This window comes from Camarhynchus parvulus, chromosome 18 (genome assembly GCF_901933205.1).
Source record: "Camarhynchus parvulus chromosome 18, STF_HiC, whole genome shotgun sequence".
Classification (NCBI taxonomy): domain Eukaryota; kingdom Metazoa; phylum Chordata; class Aves; order Passeriformes; family Thraupidae; genus Camarhynchus; species Camarhynchus parvulus.
In genome coordinates, this window is record NC_044588.1 from 9,354,597 (window position 1) to 9,375,854 (window position 21,258).

The 21,258-nt window shown below is 48.2% G+C and overlaps 1 protein-coding gene across 1 annotated transcript in view; it reads left to right on the forward strand.

Moving 5' to 3' along the window:
- The window catches only part of SEPTIN9 (septin 9), a 76,521-nt gene extending 72,520 nt beyond the window's left edge, over window positions 1–4,001 (forward strand). The window contains 2 exon segments of the mRNA XM_030961840.1: window positions 1,022–1,073; window positions 1,897–4,001. Coding sequence (XP_030817700.1) covers window positions 1,022–1,073; window positions 1,897–2,032 — 188 coding nt within the window. The 3' untranslated portion in view covers window positions 2,033–4,001.
- The last annotated feature ends 17,257 nt before the right edge of the window (window positions 4,002–21,258 follow it).

Below are 21,258 nucleotides of genomic sequence, written 5' to 3' on the forward strand. Positions count from 1 at the left end.
AATCATGGTTTAAAGGCTAGATGAAAGCTCCTGCCTCCAGCACATCCACACATTTCCCTGTTGCTGGTTTCTGGCAGCCAGCTGGCTCATCTCCAGTGCCACCCCTCTCATCTTCCTCCCCTTCACTTCACAGGTTCCTCTCGTTTACGAGGCTTTTTAATAGGAATCCTGTGTTGAGGGATGGCTTAACAAAGCTGCCAGGAAAATCAGTGTATTTTGAAGCTCTGCTGCCCTCTCGTGCTGTGTCCCTGAACATTCTGAGTTCAACGGGATTCATTAAACACTCACCTTCCCCTTGTGAAGGCATCTGCCTTCAGCACAGGGAGACCCCCAGGACACAGCCATGGCCACAGGCAGCCTTGGCACAGCAGTGCTGTTTGTCTTTTGCCATTCCTGCATGATGTTTAATGGCTGGACTCAATGATCTTAGAGGTCTTCTCCAACATAAAGGATTCTGCTACTCTATGTCCAGGATTGTTTGGGTAAAAAAAAAAAAATTAAAGAGGAGTTCTTTGTTTAAATTGAGGAAAATTAGGGGTAAAACAGCAGCTGTCAGACTGATTGTGGTGGAGCAGCACCCCTTGGTTTTTCCCTGTTGCAAGCACTCCTCCTCCTGCCAGCAGAGGCTTTTGGCAGCAGGAATTCCTGTCCTTGCACAGCCCTCACAGTGTGCCTGGGGTTCTGCAGGATGGTCGTGGCTGAGCTACAGATGAAACTTCAGTGGGGACACAGCTGGTGCTCACTGCAGAGCTCACCACAGCTCTTCCCCTGTCTTTTTGGGGTTCTGGGGTTGTGCTGGGGGTGCTGCTGGGAGCTCCTCATTGGTTGGTGGGACCCTGGGAAGGGGCTATGGGTGCTCAGTCAGACCTCACCAGGGCTGAGCTTTACAGCAGCAAAGAGGACTCCTGAGTCCTGCACTTGTACCCTGGGGTGTCAGAGCCCACCTGAGCCCCCCACAGTCTGGGGAAGCCCCCAGGTGGTGCCATGGGGGCTCACTGATGGTTTCTGTCTCTCTTGCCAGTGGAGAACACAACACACTGTGAGTTCGCCTACCTGCGGGACCTCCTCATCAGGTCAGTGCCCTGTCCCCAGAGCCTTTGGTCACCAGGTGGCATCCAGGGAAAGGGGACAGCCCAGCACAGCTTGAGGCAGCTGCTGCTTCCCTCTGCTGCTCCATCCCTCCAGCCATTCACCCTCCTACCCCTGTACACCCTCCTGTACACCCTACACTCACCCCTGCTTTCCCTCCCGGCCTGCTGCCACTCTGCAGCCCCTCTGCAAGGGGTGGCCCCACTCCTTGGGGGCTGAGTGCAGGGCAGAGGAGCAGTGGAGGGGTCAGGACACACTCCAGGATTGCTGGTAGTGTAGCTCCAGCTTGTCTGCAAGCAGCTTTTGACCTTAGTGGTCCCTCACCAGTGCCAGATCTCACCCCCAGTTCAAAGGCATCACCCTTCACTGGGGTGCCATTGTGGGGTCTGGGTGAGGCTGGTCCCTCTTGAAAAAGTGTCCCTGCTGTGGGGGAGAGGGAGGATCAGCCCCCTGGACTTGCTAGAGAGGGGACATTGGGCTCCTCCCCAGTTTGGCTGCAAAGCCAACTCTGCACAGGTGATCTGCTGCTGGCAGAGTTGTGTGGGGCTACAAAACCTCAGCCCAGGACTGGCAGGGTGGGGATCTCCCTGGGTGGGTGTTGTGCAGCCACAGGTCTGTGTCCCCAGGCACAAATGAAGGCTTCAGCTCCTGCTGCCCAATAATGCTGCCAATGACTGCCTTTACTTCCCTCCTGTGCCCTGAAGGAGGGAACTAACCATTAACCAGCAAGGCAGGAGGGGTCATTGGGCCTGGGGGTGTTCAGGGTGACGTGGGCTGGTGTGATTCCTCCATCTCCCTTCCCTGCAGGACACACATGCAGAACATCAAGGATATTACCAGCAACATCCACTTTGAAGCCTACAGGGTGAAGAGGCTGAACGAGGGCCAGAGCTCTCTGTCCAACGGCGTGGCTGACAAGGAGCTGGTGGCCAACGAAATGTAACCATCCCTCGCCGCAGCCAGGACCTCGCTCGCTCACGCTCGCTGTTTCTCCCCTCTTCCCCCTTTATTTTTATATAAATCCTCTGCCACTGTCCCTCTTGCCCTGCTCCCTGACCCCCTGCCATGTAAACTGACCAAATAACCAGACGTGGAGCGGGGTGGCCACTCTCCCCCTGCTTTGTGCCATGAGTTTTGTGCTCAGCCCCCGGAGCGGCGTCCCTGGCCTGGGGACCGTCCCTCTGTGGAGGTTGGGCTCTCACTGGTCCCCAGCTGTGGCCCCACAGCCAAACCAGGGGGGCAGATCTGTGGGACCAGCAGGGTTGGGGTGCCCTGGGAGCCCTTGCAGCCCCTCCATGCAGGGACTCCTCTCCGTCCATGGAAGGCGAGGGCTCCTCCAGGTGGATGAGGCCTTCGGAAGCGAGGTACGGTGGGATGAAGAGAGCAAGCCAGTGCCATCCTTGTCTCCTGCAGCCCTCTGGGAGCCACCAGCACCCAAGCCAGCCCCTGTACCCTGTCTACATGCAATAAACTGGGAGTGTTGAGGTGTCACCTCGCCTGTCACCAACCCCCGGCCAGGCAGAGCGCCCTGCTTTGGGAGAAGTGCCTTTTCAGACTGTGACCTTGCAATAGCGTGGGAGAGGGGAGGGAAGCTCTGCCTTGTCTGTCTCTGCAGCCTGCAGAAGGCTGTGAACCTCCACAGAGACTCTCATTCCCTCTCCCTTGGGCCAGAGCTGTGGCTGATGTCCTGGGAACACTTGTTGTATTTATTTGTCACTCAGTTGGGTGGGTCTTTGTCCTCTGAAGGCTCTGAGTGTGTTTGTCCTGAGGGGGCTGAGCGTGGAACTTTGTCTCTGCAAAGCTGTGCTGGGAGGCAGAGGGTTGTCCTGTCTGACCCTTGTGATTCTTGGGCTTTTCCCTACATCAGAGGAGCCTCTTGGGTAGCTGTAAATTCCTTTTCATTTCCTGGGTCCCCTGTGTGTCCAGGGAAGATGCTCCTGTTTTGCTGGTCCTTGTGCAGGGGGTCTGTGCATGTGCTGACCGAGCCCTGCAGCTGTGGGGGAGGCTGGGGGGTGTTTGTGGGTGCTGCTCCCCCTGCTCTGCCCCCAGACCCTTCTCTTTCTGTGTGTCTCCAGTAAATCAGACCCTGCAAGCATTAGGTAGCGCTGTGACGCAGGAGCAGGGGTTCCTGGAGCAAAGCTCTGCAGTCCTGCCCCTCTCCCCAGCTCCCCTTTGCCTTTCTGGTGTCCACCAGTCTCTCAATCCTCTCTAAGGGAAAAGAAAACTTCCTGCAAATCACCCATTTTTGGGGGCACACACTGAAGTGGCAGCGTGTCCCATCCTCTAGCACTGGAAGGCACCTGCAGAGCTCACAGGGGACAGATCCTGGCTCAGCACAGGAGGAGGGAGGAGGTTGCTCTCCCCTTGCTGGGGATGCCCAGCCTTTCAGGGGCTCCCCACACATCCCCCCCAGCAGCCAAAGGGTGAATTGTGAGAATCTCTTCTCCCCTTCACTCACATCCCCCCTCCACAGCAGCCCCACGGAGCTGTTGGGGAACAGCAACTCTCTACTTGCTGACTTGCTATATTTTAGCAAAAACAACAACAACAACAAAAAATGTATTAACTGAAAAAAATATATATATTTCAAGTGTTAAAAAAAAGACTGAAAGGGGAGAAAAAACCTCTTGAGTGAGGCACTTCTGCAAATGCCATCTTAAACTTTTTTTTCCCTCTAGTTGGTATCTCAAGCTGGGCCAAGCAAGACACGCTGCTTTCTCCTTTGTAACCTGACTTTTTTTTTTTTTGAAGGAAAAAAAAAAGAAAATAATACAATAAAAAACCCTTCATCCAGATCTATTAAAAATGGCCTTTTGGGGGTTATAAGCATTATGAAAATTTAGTCCATTTTTGTATAAATAATAGTGTTTAATATGTATTTCCCAAAATAAATGTTTCGAATGCAAATAGAAGGAGGCTTGTTTGGAAATGTCTGTTCCCAGCCTTGGTGTAATCATTGCTGTAGGGCTGGGGGTGATGGGAGAATCCAGCCACAGAACTGCCCTGTTTGGGGTGGAACACAATTCCTGATCCCCTTGGCTCATCCCACTTCAGATTCCTGCCCCAGGTACTCTCCACACTGCTGGAGCTGATGGATGGGGCTTTGGGATGGAGCCAGCCCAATCCTGAGGGAGGCAGGTGGATCCCATCCCTCTGCTTCCTCATGGAGCTGTTCCTGGTGTTTGTTTGGAGAAGTGGGCTGCCCCTAGTTCAGGGGCAGGCAGGAGCTCAACTTTCACACCAGTGTGGCTTTGGCTCCACAGGCAGGTTGTTCTTCAAACCCTTCATGGCTGCAGGCTTGGCCTTGGGATGCGCTTGGAAGTGCAGATTGGCCATCCTGAGAACCACATTTTGCCCTGATGTCACAGATGTGACACTGTCCCCTCTGGTTTAATCTCTGTCTCATGTGTTTGTTGTATTTTTCCCCCTGAGTACTTGAACTCAGAAGCCACCTGGAGCTCTAAGTGACCCTGCTTAGGCTGGAGCAAGTGACTTCAGAGGTCCTGTCCAGCCTCAGCCCCTCTGGGATTGTGTGCCTGTGGGACTGGATGAACACAAACCCAGCAGGGCAGCACTCAGGTCAGGTTCCTGATGGGCTCTAGAGCACAGGACAGGCTTATGTACTTTTTAACTCTTCTTTTCTGCTGTTATCTGGGTTTTGGTGCAGTGAATTGTCTCATCTCACGTGGCACCCAGTGATGGGCCCCCTTTGCTCCAGTGCCAAACCCATCCCCATCAATGCCCTTCCATTTCCTGAGCTGTTCTGTGCTTGCCTCACCCCAAATCCTCACCCCCACAGCTCACAAAGGATTCCAAGGTGAGAAGCAGCAAAATCAAAGTGTTCTCACTGCTGTTAGCAGAGCAAGACCCAGAACAAAAGCTCCCAGGGATGGAGCAGGGAAAATCAACGTTGTAGTAACTACAAACACAGGCCATGGGCCTTGCCCCTGGAGGAACCTACAGCAGTTTTTACCTATATTGTGGTTTTTCTTGTGCTGGGATTTGGGGGTTTTTGCTGTTTTCCTCATTGTTGGTGTGTGAGCATGTGAGGGAGATGGGACAGAAGATGCTCAGATGCTGGAATCTGAGTGTGTCCATGGAGGGACAGGGGACAGAGGATCCTCCAGGGCTTCTCAGGCAGATGCTGGAATGTGAGTGTGTCCATGGAGGGACAGAGGATGCTCTGAGGCTCCCCAGGCAGATTCTGGAATCTCAGCCCATGGAGGGACAGGGGACAGAGGATGCTCCAGGGCTGTGACCGTGTTCACAGGGATCTGAGGATGAGGGAAGAGATGAGGATCTGACTCCATGTCTCAGAAGGTTTGATTTATTATTTTATGATATATATTATATTAACACTATACTAAAAGAATAGAAGAAAGGATTTCATCAGAAGGCTAGCTAAGAATAGAAAAAGAAGGAATGATAACAAAGGTTTGTGTCTCGGACAGAGAGTCCGAGCCAGCTGACTGTGATTGGCCATTAATTAGAAACAATCACATGAGACTAATCACAGATGCACCTGTTGCATTCCACAGCAGCAGATAATTATTGTTTACATTTTGTTCCTGAGGCCTCTCAGCTTCTCAGGAGAAAAAATCCTAAAGAAAGGATTTTTCATAAAAGATGTCTGTGACACAGGGCTATCCAGGCAGATGCTGGAATCTCAGTATGTCCATGGAGGGAGACAGAGGATGCTCCAGGGCTCTCCAGGCAGATGCTGTCCTGGTGACACATTGAGAAATGGTTTGTGGATGGAGAGAGGGGAAATCAGGCAAAATTCCCCGGCTCAGCAGTTAGGGCAGCTTTTGTTTAGGCCAGAGGAGGAGCTCAAGGGGTCGGAGGTCCCTTCATGGGAATGGTGCAGGGAATGGCTTCCAGATGTTGGGAAGCTCCAGAGAGGTGGGGTTGGCCAAGGGAGAGCAACAACACCAGATGCTCTGATGGAACAGGGTCTTGTATGGTGCTCTGGGAAAAATCCCAGCTGAGGGAAGGGCTGGCCATTGCAAAATTCCCCTTCACTCCCCAGAGCCTCCCGGGAGTGACCTGGGAGGGTTTGGGCAGAGGAGGGGGCAGGCAAGGAGCTGCCGCCGCTGCCCACACCCTCCAAGGGAAATGTGCCTCAGGATGGCAGCAAGGACCTTGCACTAATGGCTTATTGAGTGGCCTCACTTGAACAAATGAGGGAAATGAAGATGAGTGAGAGTTTAATTACTGAGCTGAACAGCTTTCCACAGCAAGGACAGCCCTGCTTGCCTTGCCTGGCTCTGGCAGGGAGAGCGGTCCCCCCAGCACTGCTGGGCTCTGGGGGTGCCTGGCAGCCCTGGAGGAGGTGGCTGGGAGGGCTGGAGATGGGTCAGGTTCCAAAGAGCATCTCCATCCAAAGAGGAGGACTATAAATAATAAGAATAAAAGGGAGTATAAATAATTAAAGCAGCTCATAGCGAGCAGTTCCCGAAACGTCTGCCTGATTTAAAAACTAATTACTTGGAGGGTAAACACCACCAGAAGTGCACATATTTACCCACAATGCTGCTCTTCCCTCCTCTTCCCTTCTCTCCCTTCTCCTGATTGCTTTCCCAGGCTCTGGCACAGACTTATCATTCACCCACAGTGCACAATAAATGGGCTTGTACTCGTCCATCTCCCTGATTAATTCCAGCACTGGAGACCTGCTCAGGGAGGAATAAATCCTCTCAGGGTGGGAGGCCAGGTGCTGGCAGGAGGGGAAGCTGAGCTGTGAGGTACCTGCAGAGCCCAGAGGAGCTGGGAGCCCCAAAAGGTGAATTTGTGCTGCCCAAACCCAGGGCACCAGCGGGCACCAGGAGCCCCAGGGGGATGGGGCATCCCCTGCTCAGTGTGAGCTGCTGGGCCATCCCTTACACACAGGGGTGTGCAGCAAACCCTGGATTCCCTGATGTGGAGCTCTCCTCTGGGAAACATCTGCCTTTGATGTGCTTGCTGGGCTGCAGCAGGCACAGGCTGAGCTGCAGAGCTCCTGCTTTAATTACAGAAAATCTGCTGCACTGCAGCTGAAAGCTTGGGGGGGTTTGATCATCCTCACTGTGGCTCCAGCAGAAAGGAGGATTTGTCCCTGCACCTCCAGCTCCTCCCTCACACAAGGTCCCAACCCTTTTCTCACAAACCCTTTTCTTCCATGCCCACAGCAAACTCAATTTTGTAACTCTCTCACGCAGTTTAGTTTGTATTTATTTGCCTGAGCTTCTCTCTGGACCTTCACAAATTAATAAATAATGCTCACCATCAGCCTGATTTAGGAGCAGCATTGCACAGAGCTGCTTCATTTAGGAAAACAGAATAATTTACTCCTAACTTATGGGATTCAGGAGACTTCCACCTGCAGCCCATGATATTTTCTCATTAACATTACCCAGCTAAGCTAAAAACTGCAATTTCATAAGTCATACTTCTTTCAAGGGCACATTACCAGCTTCCCAGGGACTCCAAAAGTTTACTGGAGCTTAAAGACATTTCCAATAAGAAAACCATTTGTATAGGTCATTTCTTGCAATGAATTATAGTACTAGAGACTGGTTAAATATACTCCTTACATGCAATAACTTCCTGGAAGTATAGGGAAAAAGTGCTTTTCCACAATTAATAATAGAAATCATTGTTAGGGAAACCTGGGTGACTGGAATATAGAGTATCATGAGAAATAGCATAGCAGAAATGTGCCAAAGTCTCCCTTCTTATTGCTACTGAAACCATCTTTCCTGCAAGTTCCCCTCCCCTGAACTCTTCCCATCAGGAGGATGTTTAAGTGAGTGCTGCTGGGCAAAAGAATAGCACCGAGTTACTCTTTAACAAGAAGATAAAATGAAAATATTTAACTGGGAAACAAAATAAAAGTCCTTTATCCTCTGCTCTAGGGCATATCTATAAATGACATAAATCAAAATATTCCCTTTTTGTGTTTTTTTTTAGTGCTGGGGGTTGCCCACGGTGAAAATATGGGATGGAGGACTGGGATACAGGGGGATGGATGATTCTGTGAGAGCTCCTTGTCACAAAGCCCAGCAGGACCCAGGGCTGAGCAGTTCTTTCAATCTGTGCACCATTTTTAAAGGAGGTCTCTTTGGTTTGGGGTTTTTTTTTGTAAGTCACAGCTGAAAGCTCTTGCTGGCAAAGTTTACAGACCCCATTCTTTCACAAGTAAAAACTGTCACATTTGAAGGCCCTGAAATGTCCTGAAACATTTGAATGTCCTGAAACATTTGAATGTCCTGAAAGAGCTTTGCAGAGGACAAGGATGGGGAAGCAGAAAGAGCCCCTGGGTACATCCAGGCACCCCACACTGCATCAGCCCTGTGGGGCAGCAGAGGAGAGCCCCACCTCCAGCACTCCCCCTTGTCACCAGCCTCAGAAAAAAAAAAAATCAAGATTAAAATCATATTCCTAAAGCAAAATTACACATTGGAGACTCCAGGGCCCTCCTGGGAGGATCAGGGCACTCCTCTATAAATATCTGCCTCGAAATGTTTAATTTGCAGATGGAATTAAGGCTGGGAAGAAAGGGAAGGATGTCTTTTCATGTGTGGGCTGTCCAGCTTTGCCTTGAATATCAAAGTGAGGCACGTTACAAAGCAGCAGCTCCACGGGATTATCTGAGAAACCTTGTAGGTCCCAGGTGGCAGAGCTTTTGGGATCAAAAGGTGTGGGACTTATGCAGAAAGCCAGGGAAAGCCAGCCCCAAGGAGCCAGATCTCAGGGCAGTTGGCAGAGTTCAGAGATTTCCAAGGAAACAAGAAGGTGGGTGAGGAACCAGGAGAGCTTGGGCTTTCACGTGGATTTTGGATTAAATATTAACTCGCTGCAGTGGGTTATGAGGATAAATATTTTCATTAATCATGCATGTGCTCATTATGAGGGTGAGAATAGACCATTCAAGATTCATCTGCACGAGCTTTTCAACTCCAGCCTCCCGTTTTCTGCCTGTAGCTTTTGGTGAAACATCATCTTCTGTGCTTGCTTTCTTCAGAAATCTTTTCCCCCCACAAATAGTTTTATTGGTTTCAACATTTTATTGGTTAGGCTTTGAAAGCATCAGATGAAAAGGTTTGGCTTGAGGGTGAATGGAGAATGGAGAAAATGCAGCTCAAGTTTAAACAAGGGGAGGGGAGTGGGGTGATGGTTTTGAAGTGGCCCATGGAGGTGGGAGCCTGACCTGGGGTGGGAAATCAGAGCTCAACTTCCAGGGATCTGCTGCCATGTACAGTGACACCTTGCCATCCATTTCATTAAAAATCGGAATTTTTCCTGCTTTCCTCTGATTTTATTGAACTTTTCAATCATTATAACTTTCCTTAGCTTTCCTTCCTTTCTGCTTTTAGCAGCTCTTTTCAATTACTTGGTGCTTTCCTTTTTATTCCAGTAATTTTTTTTTAAAGACTTGTCTAGAAGGAAGAGGTAAGACAGATTAAAATTTATACTGGAACAGAAAGTGAATATATGGCTGAGAGTCTAAAACCCTGTCATTAGCAATATTTAATAAGGAACAAAATTACTGGGCAAGCTGAGATATCTGCAAATTACTTCTGAAACTCTCCAGGATGGAAGGGGAGAGCTGCCTGATGGATGAAGACACAAAGGATTTGGAAGGACCATCTCTAATGACCACTGTCCCACTAAAAGGATTTATGGATGCTCTGAGGGCCCCATCTCTGGGTGAGGGTGACAGGGGTGACACTTTGGAGGTGCCCTAAAAATGCCCCCTGTGCTGCTGGCCCGCTCTGTGCTCCCCCCAGGGCTGCCAGCAATGGCTTTATTTTTTTTTCCACTGGCACCAATCCCAATTTGAGCCCTGGGGAGGAAAAGAAAGGCCACAGATGTTGGATGTTTCCTTTTCTGAGCACTTCATGGAGGAGGAAGGGGCAGATTTGGGGTTGTGCTGGTGGCTGTACCTGGTTTTTTCAGATAAAGCCCTTTCCTGACCCAGAGATCAGCAACATCAACCTAAACTTCCTTCTCTTCCAATAATTCCAAGAAATTAACCTCTTGTTATCACTGACTTAAAAGATTGTTTTTTCAACATTCCACTGCATCCAGATGATGCTATTCAATTCACCTTTTCAATTCCAGCCATCAATAAAAGAAAAACCCTTCAAAAAAGACAAGCACATCATTGTGCTCCAAAAACCACTTTTTTTCCTCACACAAAACACCAATTTATCAATTTAAGCCCTTTTCTAACCCAAAAATAAAAAAAAGACTGGATATGGTACTTGGTGGTTGATGTGTTAGGGCATAGGTTGGACTCGATGATCTTAGATGTCTCTTCCAACCTCATTATTCAGTGATTCTGTGAACTAAAAAACATTTTAAAAACTTTTATTCCGTTTTCAATGCCATTTAAAAATTAAAACAATACAAATGTTACAGTTTGGAAGCTCTGGGCTTGGACCTCTCCTACCTCAGTCTGGTAGCTCTGATGTTTATCAGATCACACCACACTCTCAATGCTTCATCTACAGGAGAAATCTGTTTAAAATTGAGCTTTTTGCTGCTGTCAGCTGTGGTATTTTTGGGGTCCCCCAACAAAGGGAGGAAATGATGAATCTGACTCCATGTTATTAGAAGGCTAATTTATTATTTTATTATCTATAAATATATAGATATATTTTATAATTTTATATATAGATATAACTTATATATATTTATACATAACTATATAATATATAATATATAATATATAATATATAATATATAATATATAATATATTATATATTATATATTATATATTATATATTTGTTTATATATTATATATTTATAATTTTTATATATTTTATATATAAATTATATATTATATATAATAGATTATACATATAATTTATTATTTTATGATTCTATATTATATAAAAGAATGCTATACTAAAACTGTACTAAAGAACAGAGAAATGATGCAGACAGAAGGCTTAACAAGATAATAATAAAAAACTCATGACTGCTTCTAGAGTCCCAACACAGCTGGACAGTGATTAGTCATCAAGTTAAAACAATTCATGTGTTGGATAAACAATTTCCAACCACATTTCAAAGCAGCAAAACACAGGAGAAGCAAATGAGAAAAGGGACAGAGCTCACACCAGACACAGGCCTGATTTGGGATCAGGTTTTATTCCCAGCAATATGCTTGAGAAAGTGCCCAGCATTAAGGGATTACAGCTCTGGGGGTTTAGAGACACACTCTCACATCCATCTGCACCAGGTTTCACACAAAAGCCTTGACAGAAACAAAACCCCAAACCAGTGTGAAATATGTGCATATAAACTGTGATAAATAACAGCTGTCTGCTCTATACATTGAGCCTGGTTTAGCAGGGATGAGGCCACCAGTTAATCCAGCTCTGCCAAACCAGAACCAGCACAGCAGAACCAGCCTGCTGACTGCAGGGCCAGACTGGCACCACACTCAGCTTTGGCACCCTGGCAAGCTGCAGAGGCCAAAATTGAGATAAAGCTCTGGAATGGCCTGCCCAGGGAGGAGGTGGTGGAGTCACCATCCCTGGGTGTGCCTGCAGGACAGGGAGGGGCCTCACCCCTGCCCCAGGACTGCTGCAATTCCCAGTGTTGAAGATTGCAATGTAAGATGTTTTCCATTACCATCTGTATGGCAGATTACCTTTGTCAAGTGGGCAGTTTGCCTTATCTCTCTCTTTGAGTGACCACATTCACTCCTCTCTCGGGAGGGGACATCTGCTGATAACAGCTATGGAATGTCCCTGCATGGCTGATAAGAACTACAGCATCCCATTGGCAGATGTGAGCCCAGAGGGAGGAGCCAAGCATTCCTACCTGGATATAATCTGGAGATTCTGGAACACCAGCACGGCTTCTGCACTGGATTTCCCAGAGGAACAGCAGCTGCCTCTTCCCCTGGATCTCCAGAGGCAGAGACTGCACCTTTCTCCAGGATCCCTGCTCCAGCAGAACCACCCCTGACACTGCAGGAGGGCTGAGCCACAATCCCAATGGGACTGCTGCCAGCACCCTGACCCACAGGGTGTCAGGTTGGGTTCTGAGTCTGTCAGTGTTGTTCTAGTGTACTGCATTGTTTATTTTATCCTTTTATTTTTTTCCTTTCCCTAATAAAGACCTGTTATTTCCTGCTCCCATATTTTTGCCTGAGAGCCCGTTAATTTAAAATTTATAGCAATTGGGAGGGAGGGGGTTTACATTTTCCGTTTCATGGAAGGCTCCTGCCTTCCTTAGCAAACTCCTGTCTTTCCAAACCAAGACACACAGATTTGTTGGGGCTGGAGCTGTGGCACCCATCAGGTCATCCTGATTGCTGCATCCAAGGTTGTGTTGAAAATCAAACCTGCTGAGCTGGGATGGGGGACTGTCATCACAGGTGCCCACTAGAGCTCTACATGCCCTTAAAACAAAAATGGGGTTGAGTTTAGAGCACAGGAGCTGCATTGGTGCTGCTAAAGCCCCCCTCAGAGAGCTCTGACCATGCCATAGTGAGCTGGAGATGCTCCCACAGCCACAGGGGTGGGCAGGGATGTAGATCCCTCCCCCCAGGTGATGTTCCTGGAGGATGAACACACCCCCCTCCATCCCTTCCTCTCCTTTGCTTGTGAAGAGTGATCAAAGTGCAGCTGTTGGATTTCATAACCTGAGTAAATGCTCAAAAAAAAAAAAAGAAGAATCAATCCCAAAATATCTCAGGGCTGGTGTTTTGAGTTTTGGCTGCTTTGCCTGAAAAACAGTCTCCTCTGATTCAGCTTGTTCAAATCATCTTAACAGTTCTTAGCAAGAAAAAACCCCTGTATCCTGAAGGCAAGTATATTTGGGAGAGCAATAAGAGAGACTTTAAGAGGTTTGGAGGTTACAGTGGGAAATAGCAGTTATTCCCAATAAGCAGTGTTAAATGAACTGCTGCTGACAGTAGCCTGAGGCAGGTTCAAGAGTTTCAAGATTTGCAACTAAGAGATTAACCAAAATAGATGTCTTATTACGGGCAAGTTTGTATCTAAATCATTTAAAGTACTTTTAGATGCTGTAATGTTTTTCCTCCTAAGTGCTCATAGTATATCTGCAGCTTCCTCCTGCTTTCCAGGGGTGAGCAAAGCCAGAGCCCTTGATCTTGGTGAGGTTAAGGGCCTGTGAGGAGGGAGCCCAGTGGATTGGCAGGTTCCCTTTTGATGGGAGGATGCTTGAGCAGTGATCCTATTTTACAAAAGGACAGATCCTGGCCCAGCTCCTCCTGTGTGGTGGCTGACAAGCTGGATGGGCCCAGCACCAGGTTTTGCCAAAGATTTGGGTGTAAAACTGCTCTGGAAGAGGAGCAGCAGCATGGCTGGGAGCTGGAGGAACCTGGCCCTTCATTTGCAGAGGCTGAAGATTTTCAGGAGAGCAAGTGTTGTGTTTGGGGGTGTGAAAAATGATACTTCAAAAAAATTTTAAATGTTTATTAAAACCTTATCAAAAATACAACAGAAGATTGAATAGAGAAAATATTACAGGAGCAGAGGATTTTTCCCACCATGTGCACATCCACACAATGGATGTTCTGCCTTTTAACCCTTTAGCCCCTCCCAAAGTTCTGTCCATTGACTTCTTTGTCTAGTGGTGGAGTTTTACTTTTTCACATCTTGATTTCAGGTCAGCTGTTGCCACAGTAACAATCCCACTCTCCCAAATGTCCCAAACCCAGGCCACCCCCTGATAACAACACAAGGGGGGTAAAACACAACTATAAATCTGTAAAACTTCTAATATTTGCCTTTTAATTGTGAGAGTCAGCCATTGCATTACTCATCTGGCACAGGGGTGTAAATAAGAATTACTCAGCTGAGTACAAAACATCTTCATCTTTGCCAAGGGCTGAATCCAGCTGCTGATATCCCAATCTCTGCCACCCCATGGGACTTCCACGTGCATGGAAATCCCCCCACCAAAATCTGTTTGGGATTCAGGATGTTGGGTTTTTCCTTCTGTGCTGAACTGGAAGGAGATTCAGTGTAGGGCCAGCAGCACGGGGGATACCAGAATAAATTATCTGCCACCAGCATGGGCAGTCACTGGCACAGAGCCTTGGCTGCAACCTGGATAAGGTAAATTTAAATTTGATGGGTGAGGAATCAACAGGTCCAGGAAAATTCTCTGCAAAAGAAGGTCAAGCTCCATGTGCTCAAAAATAAAGCAGGGGAGAAGGTCAGAGGGGTTTCAGGGGAGCTGGTGTGACCCTAAGGAGCAGCCTGGGGTGCTGAAGCTGAGAGAGGAAAATGGGTGTTGGTTATTTGAGATTCCTGTGCTCCTTGTGTTCCAGGTGGGCAGCACTTGATTTCTGGCAGCTCCAAAGCTGGGCTGCCAAACCTGGGCTTGGGCAACCCCACAGCCTGTGGGGATGAGCTGCACACCCTGCAGGGCTGGAGCCCATGGGGAAGGATTCTTGCTTATGGGGTGTCTTGGGCACCTTCAGCTGTTCCAGGGCTGAGGGCCAGGAGGGTGCCTTGGGCTGCAGGATCTGTTCTGTCAGAGCTGGGGCAGTTCTCTGCTGTCCATGGGGCAGTTTTTTCTTTATCTCTCCCACAGCCAACCCTCCCTCCAGGAGTTCTCTGCTGTCCATGGCCAGTGAGTGTCCCTGCAGGGCTGATCCAATTCCAGCATCCCATGGGGAGATGCTGCGCCCAGGGGAGGAGCCAAGCATTCCTACCTGGATCCAATCTGAGCCTGGAGCAGCACAGCAGCCTTTGCCCCCTGCATTGCCAGAGGAGCAGCTTTCTGCTGCCCTGCATTGCCAGAGGGAGCCCAGGCCCATCTGCAGCAGCCCTGGAGCTGCAGAGGAAAACTCCCCCCTTGTGCAGGATCCCTGCTCCAGCAGCAGCACAGCTGGCACTGCAGGAGGGCTCAGCCCCCATGGGATGGGGCTGTGCCACCCCCTGACACACAGGGGGGCAGGGCATGTTCTCACTCTGCCAGTGGTTTGTTTTCTTTTTTGTACTATTGCATTTGTATTTTTAATTTTCCTAGTACAGAACTGTTATTCCTATTCCCATATCTTTGCCTGAGAGCCCCTTAATTTCAAAACTATAATAATTCGTAGGGAGGGGATTTACATTTTCCATTTCAAGGAAGGCTCCTGCCTTCCCTAGCAGACACCTGTCTGTTCAAACCAAGACAGTGGGACAAAAGATCTGTGAGAGGGAGCCAAAGATCCAGAGCTGGAACCAGGGAAATGACTGGAGATTCAAAGAGGATTTCTGCTCTTAAATATGTGTTAAATGTGCTGAAACCATCCTGGAGAAAGCTGGTGAGGGCCTGTCAGGGCTGGGTGGCACCAGCCCATGGGGAGTTACTAAAGCTGAGCTCTGGGAAATGAATCCTCCTGTATGAGGCCACCTTGAGCCACACTCAAAATATCAAATACTGCTCTTTCTCTTTGCCCTTTCTTTCTCACAGATTCTCACATTCATGAGATTTCTGTGCCATACAATAGACCTGAGACTGCAAGGTTTTCTCCTCCATGTGAACAAGGGAAAGTGTCACCAAGTGTCTTTGCACTGTTACCCCTCTTCTAAAAAGTGACTCTGTGTCCCTCCAGGCAATCAGATATTCACGGTGACCTGGTGGCAGTGGCACCTCCAGCAAGTGTGCAAGATGTCATTTGGAAAGCAGCAGAAAGCAAATGAGAGGTGTTTCATTTTCTGTGACCGTGTTCACAGGGGTCCGAGGATGAGGGAAGAGACGAGGATCTGACTCCATGTTTCAGAAGGCTGATTTATTATTTTATGACATATATTATATTAAAACTATACTAAAAGAATAGAAGAAAGGATTTCATCAGAAGGCTAGCTAAGAATAGAAAAAGAAAGAAAGAATAACAAAGACTTGTGTCTCAGACAGAGTCTGAGCCAGCTGGACTGTGATTGGCCATTAATTAGAAACAACCACATGAGACCAATCACAGATCCACCTGTTGCATTCCACAGCAGCAGATAATCATTGGTTACACTTTGTTCCTGAGGCCTCTCAGCTTCTCAGGAGGAAAAATCCTAAGGAAAGGATTTTTCATAAAATGTGTCTGTGACAATTTTCAGCCCCGCATGCTGGGCAGACTGGTGGCAGTCACCTGCTGCACATGGACAGAGAGAGGTGGCAGAGTGTGGCCTCACCTCCCCTCAGGTGGTAATGGCTTTTCCAGGGCTTGCAAGTGTCAGGAGTGAATTATAATGCCTCTGTGAACTGAGGAAGGGCTGTTTTGTCTTGTTCCTTGACAGGTGAGGGAGCTGCATCCCAAAAGTCCTGTATCCTGCTTTCCCTTTCAGTACAACAGAGCTGTGGATGCTGTGCTTGTCAAGGCTCAGCCATGGAATTTACAATGGATATCTGGATGGCAGCCATGCCACAAACCCTCTTTAAGTGTAATGGGAGCCCCTGTGCAAGAGGATGAAGGAAACGAGGATGAAATGTGTGCTGGCTTTTGCCAGTTCAAAGGACCAGGTTGCGCCAGACTTTTATTTCCTGCAGTGGAAGTGCAGACTCCAAACATTAAAGGGAACAAATGGAAATCTGACTTTTTTGGAGGCTGCTAAGGACCTGCCCTGACTGCCACAACCACTGCAGCTCTCTGGGCTCCCTGGGCTGTCACCAATTTGCCCCTTTGAGCTGCCTTCCCACGTATGGCCCATCTCCTTGTTGGTGTGCCTGCCCCCCTCATGGGGCTGAGGGTTTTACTGTGGAATGTTGAGTTTTTCTCCTTTTTTCTTCCTTGGTCAGGGTCGGGATTGAAAGCACTTGAGATGGTATTTCTGCCTGAGACCTGACATGGACAGAAAATCTCTAAAGGGCTCGTCCACCTCAGGCTCTCCTTCCTGGCCTCTCCCACCCAATGTTTTGGAGTAGGAGCTAAGAAACCTGCCATCATCTGCCTGCAGGAAAGGCTTGTCCCTGTTAGGATCCAGCAGGTTTTATACTTTGCTTTAGAGGAGTATTCAAATAATTTAACCGTGGATGTTCTCATCCCTCCTCTGCTGGCAGAGTTGTTTTTGTGGCTCTAATGCTTGCCTGACCTCAATAATGTCTCCTGTGCCGTTGCTCAGGTTAATTATGCATTAGGTTTACACAAGGCTTTTCCGTTTTTAATCAGCTCCATCCCCGCTGCCTTGGGCTGTGCTGGATGTGCTGACAATGGGTGTTGGAACCCAGGAAATTCCTCTGGCTGCCCTGGAGGGCTCCAGCCCCTGCCCAGGGGGCTCAGAAACCTTGGCACAGAGCCCCAGACCCCTGTGCCTTTGATTTTGACCAATGGAAAAAACCAACCTTCATATGAAGAATTACCAGCATTTATATGGAGAATTACAAGTCAAGAGAGTTTAAGTAGAATAATTTTGTCACAGGGTGAAAAATAGATTTTTGAGGTTTTTAGAATGGAGGCTCAGGGTCCCAAGATGGAGGAATTTGGGTGTGCCCTGTTCTTCTTCTTTCTTCTTCCTAGACTTCATGTTCTGGGTGATGGTGGCACTTTTGGATTGGGTTAGAGTAGAAGCTCACTGTCTAATATAGGTGATAGGTATTGGGAAGTAATTGTAAATGATGTACACGTAATTTTTAGTATAAAAAGATAACACCACCCCAAGGGCAGGCTGAGTGCCTTTGACTGTCCTGCTGAATGGACCTCAGCAGGAGGTTTGTACATATCTCAGAGTCACTCTGACCAGCAGAGATTCTGAGAATCGGGCGCTTGCACAAGGGCTGCTCGGGTTCTGAGCTGTTGGAATGGCTCCTGAGGTATTAAAAAGTGTTTTTTCCCAGCCCTGTAGTCGAGGAAGAAGCTGAGATTCCTCAGCTCTGGTTCTCAAGGTTGTTATTTTCTCTTATCTATTCCATTCTTTCTCTGACCTGCTGAGATCTGTCCAGCAGGTCGGGTTGTGGCACAGTCCCCGCCCTTGGGGTGGTGTTGGCTTTTTATACTAAGAACTGCGTGTGCTTTATTTACAATCATTTTCCAATACCTATCACCTGTGTTAGACAGTCTGTCTCTACTCTAAACCAACCCAGAAGTGTCACCATCCCAGCAGAAGATGGAGAACAAGAAGAAGAAGGAGAAGAAGGACAGGACATGCCCAGATTCCTCCATCTTGCCTCTTGAACCCCCATTCTAAAAACCCCAAAATTCTTCGTTTTCACCCTGTGATAATTTCACTATCATTCTACTCAAACCCTTGTGGCTAGCAGTACTAACAGTACATGCTTAACAATTATCAGCTATTTTACAACAGTTTCTAACCTTTTTTTTTGTTAGAAGGTTGCTGCTGTGATTGAGCTCGGTTGTACTCAGCTCCTTTTCCTTCTCCACGGGCTGGAGATGTGTGTGTGTGCTCTGGGAGAGGCTTGGGAGCTGCTGGGAGGTTTCACCTCAGACTCAGTCCTTCCCATATGGTCTGAGTACAACAGAGTGGGTACATCAGGAAAATTAATCCACGAACACCAGAGGTTTATGTGCAAAAAGGAGACAGAGGAGTCCTTTTATTTTATTTGAATAAAGGGAGAGGCCATGGGGCATTCCACTGGGATCTCTCTAATTTTTGGAGGATGCAGCCTCCTTTTTATCCCAGTTTTCCTCTCTCTTTCCCCATTGGTTGAGATACTTGAGAGGTTCAGACTTCCTGAAATGCCTGATACCAGAGATTCCCCTCTAATGTACAACCCTCCCTGTTAATTTTTAATTCTTTTGGAATTTAGGTGTTTTCCCCAATGTTTCTTACATCTTTCAATATCCAATTTCATTTATCAGCAAACCTGCAGTTTATTTGTAAAGGCAAATATCTTTTTCCATTCATCAATCAGTGGAATCCTTCCCATTGTTTCTTTTACCTCTCAGTGCTGGTTTTATCTACCAGCAGACCCACAGCTTGTTTGTAAAGAAAAATAATTCCTCTCAGGTACTGAGATGGTGTTTCTCTTTCTTCTGGAGATCTGTTTCTCTTCTCTTTGCTTTCCTCTGGGTCTCCCCTTTGTTTTTGCTGCAATCTCTTTTTGATCTGGATGAGCTTTCCTTCTCTAAGACCTTGAAAGTAAAGGTTATGTGGAGGTTGCACAAGAGAAGTTGGATAACGTGATTCTTTCTTCAAGGCAAGTGCTCCTGTTTGCAAAGTGACTTGGCAGCCTTGTGTATTTTGGATTTAGGCATCCTGGTGCATAAGCCAAAGCTAACAGATATTAATTAGCTGGAGGACTGATACTGTAATGAGAGCAGTTGTTCACATAGCTTGGCATTTTTATTTTTAATGCAAGTAATTAAAGGAAAAATTGTGTTGAAGAAGCCAATGCTTAGAGATGTTGTATAAATAACACACCTTGGGTGGTGAGAGCTGGGGAGGAGCGTGAGGGCAGGGAAGAGCAGCTGAGCTGCTGCTGCGATGCCTGGCTGTGGAAGGAGGGATTACCCCTGCAGCAGGAAAATATGGTGCAAAGGAGAAATGTGGTTCTAAAACCACATCAGAGGAGAAGGATGGTGAGTTGGAAGAGCTTTGGAACTGCACCAGGGTGTTTATTTGAGGATCCCAACAAGCAGGGATGCAGGAATAGAGTCTGCAGCATAGGCTCAGGGTTGGAGGAGCAGCACAAGGTTCAGGGCATGCAGCCTGCTGTTTAAAATACTACATTTTAAATTAGTAAATTAAAATACATTTTTAAAATACTCCTAAAATACTTCCCAGCCAGTCACCCTGCTGAGATGGTTCAGGAAGAAGTTTTTCATGGAGAATTGCTGAATGAAACCAGTTAAACTCTGGCATGACGTGGGAGGCAGGGATGGATCTGTGGGGCTGCTGGAAGCAGAGCCACACCTGTGGTTTGTGGTGCCAGGAGAGTGAGAACACAGCCAGGTCTGGGTTTGAAACCTGGCAGGGGTGTCCTGAAGATGCCCAGAAAGTGTCTGGATCAGGGAATGGTGGTCTCTGTCCTGTTAGGCCAGGGAAGTGCCAGCTGGGTCTGCAGCTGAATTTCCCTGCCCTGCTGGTGATGAAACAAAGCCTTGGTTATCTCCAGGGTGTTTGTCTCCAGCCTTGAGACAGAAAAGAGACTTGAAACCACACCCAGCCCCCAGGAGCAGCCGTGCAGAGGAAAAGCTGCAGTGCTGAGCACCTCCCATGGTACCTGGGCTCTGCAGCCCTCACTCCCCTGTCCCTGGCACCCCACTGCCACTGGCCAGGGCTTGGCAGAGCAGGTTCCCCACAGGGATCTTGCCCTTCCCATGGGCATCAGGGTCTGACCAGCCCGGGCTGCTGAGCACCCACCCAAAACTCACCTCTGAGCAGGCTGAGCTGCCCCAGTTCATGGTTGGGGACCAGCACTTACCTGAGGTGCTGTGATGTGAGGCTGGATGTGCTGAATCACCTGGACACTGCAGTCTTTGATGGAATTTTAACCATTTGTTTCCCTTCTCCAAAAGCCTGCTGTTGGCAGGGATGGCCAAGTCCTTGCTGTTCTCCAGGTGGTGTATTGTGAAGGAGAGAGTGGGTGAGGAATGCAAATCAAAACTAAACCCTGTGCTTTATCTTTTTTTTTTCCTTTAAGAAGCTTAATATATTAGCTAATCATGTGTGTAAACAATCTCAATATGCAAACTGAAAAGTCGCATCCATACCCCCAGCATCAGCTGGCTTGATCTTCCCCATTAACCTCTCCAGAGCAAAAAACCCTTCCCGAACAGCCATTTCAGAGTGTGCAAAATTGATTTTGCATTCGGCCTCCGCAGTGGGAGAAGATGGCGGCGTGGAGCTGCGGGTGCCTCTTCCCTCCCCTGGCATTTTTTTGGGATTTCCTCCTTTCCTTGGCGATGGAGGACGGGCAGGTCTGGGGCCAGCAGGTCACACTCCCACTGCCTGGGCATGCAGGTCCCCACTGGTGCCTTCTCCCGAGCAAAAACAATAAAAACCAAATTTACAGCGGCCCCTCCTTGGGTGATTTCCACAACGCAAAGACCCCCTGCCTCCCACCCCCTTGGTGTGCATCTTCTCTTAATTAATTAATGCCGCATTCATCAGCGCTTAATTCCTGTTTCCGTAGCACCCGGCGAGGGGGGCTGCCAGCTCAGGGCGGGTGCTGAGACAACTCTGAGCTGCTGTCTTAGTGCAGGAGCTTAATTAGCCCCTGTGACAATGTGGGATCGTTTGCCACAGCCCGGGACCGGGAA